Source organism: Calliopsis andreniformis, chromosome 6 (genome assembly GCF_051401765.1).
Source record: "Calliopsis andreniformis isolate RMS-2024a chromosome 6, iyCalAndr_principal, whole genome shotgun sequence".
Taxonomy (NCBI): Eukaryota; Metazoa; Arthropoda; class Insecta; order Hymenoptera; family Andrenidae; genus Calliopsis; species Calliopsis andreniformis.
The window spans coordinates 18227555-18233749 of record NC_135067.1 but is presented as its reverse complement, the minus strand read 5'-3'; the positions used below and the strand labels follow the sequence as shown (position 1 = coordinate 18233749).

General features: G+C 41.0%; 1 protein-coding gene and 1 long non-coding RNA gene across 8 annotated transcripts in view; both read right to left on the bottom strand.

The window, feature by feature from the left end:
* Nucleotides 1-2612: 2612 nt before the first annotated feature.
* LOC143181189 (uncharacterized) lies at nucleotides 2613-3309 on the bottom strand. Its single transcript, XR_013002240.1, has 2 exons — nucleotides 2816-3309; nucleotides 2613-2751 (listed from the first exon to the last, which is right to left on the bottom strand). It is a non-coding gene; the product is annotated as an uncharacterized LOC143181189 (long non-coding RNA).
* A 92-nt stretch (nucleotides 3310-3401) lies between these two features.
* Nucleotides 3402-6195, bottom strand: part of Gish (casein kinase I gish) — a 52428-nt gene continuing 49634 nt past the window's right edge. For 2 of the 7 annotated variants that reach the window (XM_076381480.1, XM_076381473.1), the window contains 3 exons: nucleotides 5933-6058; nucleotides 4746-4852; nucleotides 3402-3601 (listed from right to left, as the gene is read on the bottom strand). In XM_076381480.1, the coding sequence (XP_076237595.1) occupies nucleotides 3532-3601; nucleotides 4746-4852; nucleotides 5933-6058 (303 nt within the window). In that variant the 3' untranslated portion in view covers nucleotides 3402-3531. The remainder of the gene's footprint in view (nucleotides 3602-4745; nucleotides 4853-5932; nucleotides 6059-6195) is intronic. The other 5 variants (XM_076381478.1, XM_076381475.1, XM_076381479.1 and 2 more) reach the window with 3 other exon arrangements.

The following is a 6195-nucleotide window of genomic DNA, read 5'->3' as shown; positions in this document are numbered from 1 at the left end:
ACGCAATCGTCGGCCAGATTACATTCGACGCAAATTCAAATGACACGTCACAGTCGTGAAAGGATACACTCTGACATGTAGTTTAATTGCTTTACAAAAAAAAAGGCTTGTCAGTATCAAAGCCACGTTTAAAAATAAGAAGCGCGGAGAGTGAAGTGAGAAATGGAGGCATTAAGTCATTGAGATATACTGAATGTAAAAGTAGGAATGGAAAGTAACTATCCCCTGGTATCTGAAATGTAGAAACAGTGTCTAGAAAGTACAGTGTCGCTTGTGACTTTTCTCACAGTCGAGTAGTGATCCTCTGACTAGCCAATTGAATTTGCGTCAAGCACATTAAAAAGTTTGGACCTCCGGACATGACAAAGTTTTACGCTCAGCGTATCCACGCACAGACACCAGGAGTCAATCCAGCTCCTAACTATACCTTTGCAAGAAGAAAAACGTCTATGTTTGTTAGGCGATTAAACAAACTGTTTAGTTGAACATCCGTCTTATTACAAATCTGTAGTTCCAGTTGAGCTTCCTCCGTCTCCTCTACGAGTGGACGCGATTTTATATTTTACACTAGGATGAAAGAACTATACATCGTCGACTAATCGTTTTCTTAATCTGCTTTCATTTTTCTCTTTTTTTTTTTATCGGTCAACGATTATTTAATGAAACGCAACGACACCGTCGCGCAACACTGTTTTCGGTTCATTATCTTATTGCTTTTTTTATCGATTAACGATGATAGTATGTATATTTACTCCTGCAACTACTGATACACTTACAGCGATACATGGGTTTACTTTCGAACAGTAACTTTCTTGTTACACCTACGTAATACAATGTTACTTGGTAATAGTTAGAGATATGGACACTTTTTTTTTTAGAAAATCTATTCCTCTTTGTATACCGACAGAAACGATTAACGAGGCGTGACATTTGATGAGAACATGACGCGATAATTCATCTTAATATCTACATCGTGTATAACATGTATTATTAAGAAATGCCGTATTCTAATATCGAAATACGATGGAATTAAGATCAGGGTGTGCTGAAATTGCATTGTTCTTCATCAGTCTGCAAATGAATGAACGATGTATGGTCTCGAAATTGCGACAGGAGTTTCTTAACATCAATCACACGTTTCCCACGTATATGAGCCAAATGATAAAAGTTTGTTCAAAAATGTAACTTTCTCAACTGGAGACAGTTTGTAATGAAACATCGAATTGGTCAACGTTTTAAAAACTGACTTGCTTGTTTAATCGACAGAACTTCCACGATGTTTTTCTTCTTCAGTACGAATAGCGTACGGATTCACGTTAAGTATCTCTTCATTGCTTCAGTCCACAGGGATTTCTATATATAAACATATATATAGACAAAGTCCTCGACGAGTTCCTCGTAAAGTATAAGTTCACTATAGTGCTGCATCACATTCGAGTTTACATATTTCCTCTTTTTTTTTTCTTTTTTTTTTTTGGCTGGAATCCAATATTAACATTTACGTACGTAAATTGTATTAACTTGTTTGTTCGTAGCGTTATAACTCAGACGGTAAGAGTTTTCATTACTTTGAAATCGGACTTGTATTGATGCACGGTCAATTACGGGCATATTTAGTTCCTCCTTTTTTCGTTACACTTCTACATTCATACACATATATATCTTTGTTAATACCCTTGTTCCAGGAATAAAAAAGAGAAGGAAATTTCTTTGAAATCAACAGGTTCACTCGTAGACAATAATTCGGATTCAACACGAATGACCCTTTCTTTCCTTTGAATTCTTATACTCGATAGAACACGGATCAACAGTATCGATACATATGCATAACTTGTTGCCCTACGTCCTATTCAATTTTCATGGATAACAAGTAGTATCTACGAACAAAAATTCTTAGGTGCTGTTTATTTTTTCGTATTTCTTTCGATATGTTACGTAAAGTATGTAGCTTGAATTAATTCTGCAACGTATTACGCTCTTTATGCTATTGCAACTCCGTGGAAGGCATGAAACCGAAATCGATCCCTTTCGAAGCCGCGACTAGTTATCGTGTGTACCTCTCTAGCTATAGCAAAATATTTTTCGAGTACGTTATGTACAGTCTATATACAGTACAATCGTGTACATGTATAGAGCAATACGACAGGCAGTGTAAGCAAAAAGAACAAATCTTTCTGAAAAATAAAGTTATGCAACTAAACTGACAATGGACAGAATTTAGTAGAACCTTCGCCACTGACTTACCGATAAGCATTAATACTGTTTTATACGGTCGTAATATGTATCCTACAGCACAAAATCAACAGGAAAATCTCCCAATGAAAGATCCATCTAGATTCTATAGATCACTTCAAAGTTATGGGCAGAAATTTGACACCAGAGCTCATAATCATTGTCAGAAGCAAAAAAGTTCAGAAGTACTTCATTTCTTAGCACGAGTTCTTGTAAATAATCTGTACCCATACTTTCGAAGCATCCTATGTACCCATATTCGTAAACAAAATAGCAAAATCTCCAAGAAAGAAAAACGAGAAGCTCTGACTTACTTGATCACAAACTTTTCAATACTTCCTCCCTGTTCGATGCGCTCGGAATCAATCGAAGTCTGCGTACGCGAATGATGCTTCTATACCGTCATCCTTTCAGTTTCATGCCTGTCCAATTCACTCCAGACTGCACGTGTGTCACGTTAAACGTCGATACAAGCAAGAGAGTATACGCTACGCTCGTTATCAATTATCCGGGTCTTTACTGTGAAATGAGATCTCGGTTTCGATTCGTTTCACGATTTTAATACGCGTATCGTAATACATACATGTCGCGGCTATCCTTGATTAATCGGCGCGCGTCATTCGAACAGCGCCACCGGTGGTACGCAGAAGATGAGTGTGTTTCGTAGGCACAAAACGCGTTCTCTTTCACCATCGGCACGTCAATTCCTTTACTTGTTCTTCTGCACACGTGGATGGGACGCCGACTCGCCGACGGCCTAAACAATCACAAGTCGGCGCAGCTCGACTGTCAGGGATCGTCCCACGGTCAACGCGACTGCCAGGGTTGACAAGCGTGTTCCCGGGTAACATCGACACTGACGAAAATGATGTTGATCCGTAAACAATGATCGCAGACGACATGACAATGATAATCAGTAGACGATAATGATAATAATAAAATAATAATAAAATAATACAGTAACTGTTGTAGTAATAAGAATCATAATAATAGCAGTAAGGATTAAAGGAAGAAGAGCAAAGTTAATCGTGATAAAAATCATGATGATAGCGATAGCAGCAGTAATAAGCGTGTCATCGTGACGGCGGTGTGCAGCACCGAATCCTGAGAACCGGAACGACTTCCGGCGGGCGGCGAACTGGCGGACTTCCTCCTTTTCGGATCGACTGCAGCCTCTCCGTCCGCGATCCCATCGCGATCAAACGACTCGGGGACGCCGACGACACGTTCTTTCCCAACTTCGTCTGCACTGTTACACGAGCACTGTACTGCCCCCCCACTTTTGTCTTCTTCCAACAGTCACTTTTGCCGCCCACTTTTCTTCTTCTTCCGCTTGAAGAAGCAACAGCATCTGCAAATAAAGCAAACACTAATAGGACTTAGAGTCGTCTTCTTTCGATCGTCTTACGCTATGACACCAAGCATGCAGAGCACGAGACAACGAGAGGGCACATTCCAAAAGCTTCACGCGCTCGCGTGCACGACAAATTCGAGCTTGCTCTGTTCTGTATTTTTATTCTCAAGGACCAAAGAGTGTTTCCAGGCAGAGACCCGTGTGCCGTGTAGAATGTACTGGAAGAGAGAGAGAGAGAGAGAGAGAGAGAGAGAGAGAGAGAGAGAGAGAGAGAGAGAGAGAGAGAGAGAGAGAGAGAGAGGGAGAATAGAAGGTAACATTAACCGATAGGCACGCTAATGGTGACATTATCGTTTGTGTCAGAATCCAAAGTATGTACGCGATGGTTATAGCTGGAACAAAATCAACTGGTCACTCAAGGCCACATCTACGACACTGAATCACGTCAAACGTGTTTTCCTATGTTGATCGCTGCAACGATTTGGTCCCCTTTGTTTGAGAAACAAGCAGCCTGTGTTTACGGATTTTACGCCTCCTCACCTCTAAATACCACGAACATAGGCGAGGAGATTAGAGATGAAACACCGTGGCTACCTGAACGCCGGACGATAGGCCTTTAGTGGCCTTTAGTGGTCCTCCAGTGGCCAATTGATTTCGCCCCGACTTAGGCAAGATAACTAGGATTATCGAATATTATATTTCGCCTTTATGTTACACCAAAGGAAATACTGTATTGGCCATTTGTACTGAGATAGTGAGACAAATTGAGGGATCGGTCTAGATTTAACAACGGGCCGAGGATAGGGACTTCGGCGGAGGAACTTTCCACATCGACGACAACGCTTTTCTATCGGCAAAGATTCGCTTCTGAAATAGGACAGAGAGGAGATTTACCATGTATCATGCGAGTGTAAAAAATGTATTATCAATAGATGTGACCCTACTACTTATACGATTACTATTAACTACGCTACCATATTAGTATACATTGATATAAATGGTTGTAGTGTTAGCAAGTGGTGCAAGGTAAATACGTGTACATGCAATATTTACAGAAGTATCGTTTTTCGTTCACCAAAACGAACACGTAGAGGGGTATGTATACCGAGCTTGTTATCTACTGGCCGCATAAGAAAAACAGATCAATTGCAATACTCACTTGGTTTCGTCGACCATGTCCACTTCTTGAGGCGCTGTAATTGGTGTGTTGGAGTGCCCCGCAGTTGGGTCATCATTGGCTAATTCTCCATTCGTTGAGGACACCACCTAGATGTACAACATATTATCGTGAGCAAATATCGTGCGTAAACGAACTAATGGACGGTACAATTACACGAAGAGGGAAGCTATGCATTCAATTACTGGACAATGTAACGATCGACGGGGCTTTACACATCGTGAATTTAAAATACACTGTACTCTACATGTCTAACATCAGGGGATGTACGATAAACGAAAAGACAGTCATCAAAGTCTAAGTACGCTCTACGAATCCTAAGACTTTAAAAAATACAAAAATTTAGATACTTATTTATATTCACTATAAATTTATATTACATTGAAAAGAGGAATGCTCTAAATTATATAGAAACAGTGATGTGATATTGCAGCAGGCAACTGTGTTCATAAAAAACTATAAAAAATTCGCGAGATGTATGCAGACTTCAGTGACTGTACGTACAAACGTATAAAAGTATCTACTACAGAGGAGTAAAATCACAATTTACGTGGAATAAGCGGTGTTTCGTACTCATAAAAGGCATTGTTAATACGAACGAAACTCGAGTCAGAGGCGTGATACACAATTGATCAACTTGGTTAACGAGTTACTCTCGAAAAACAGCTCGCGGTTCCCTCGCGTTCGTCGGGCTGCGGAGGAGCGCGAGTGTAAAAACGTGATCGTGGTAGTGCGGGATTAGTGTGGCGAAAAACCGATCAACGAAACAAAGTGAACATGCTGGGACAAACCAATCCGCGTAGGCTTCGAACTGACCATAATCCACTGGCGCTTTGTCTAAAAATAAAGGGAACGGTAAACAGAGACGGGGAACAAGGTAACGTTGGTCACTATCTCTTTCTACTCGAACGTAACACTTCGTAAAACGTGGCGCAACGTCTTTCTACATTCGTACGTATGTATATTTCTTTCGAATGCATCGACAGTTCAAAGTTACGGTCGAATAACGTGACGTATATCGCATTTCAAATTTCTGTCGAAAATAAATGGAACCCATGACCCGATACGACAAGGACACGTGACACAGTGGGGGCACAGAGAAGGTCATCGTACAGACAAATGTCACGAGAGAACAATGGACGACGAAAGGGATCGCAAGGTCCACTCACCTGTACTGAACCGTGCCTATCAGCAGGTGTCAATGTACCACCGGCTCCTGATTGCTTCACAGTATCTTGCCACATGGTTCCCACCCCCTTACCGCCCCCGCCTCCCACCCCTGGACCTGTCACATCCTAGAGGAACAAGCACGACAATGTCGAGGTTTCAACGCGTTAGGCAGTACAATAAGGAGGAAAAAAAATATTAAAAAATAATCGAACGAGTACATGAGACTTTACGAATTTGCACGACGTATGATTTCCAGCTGAAT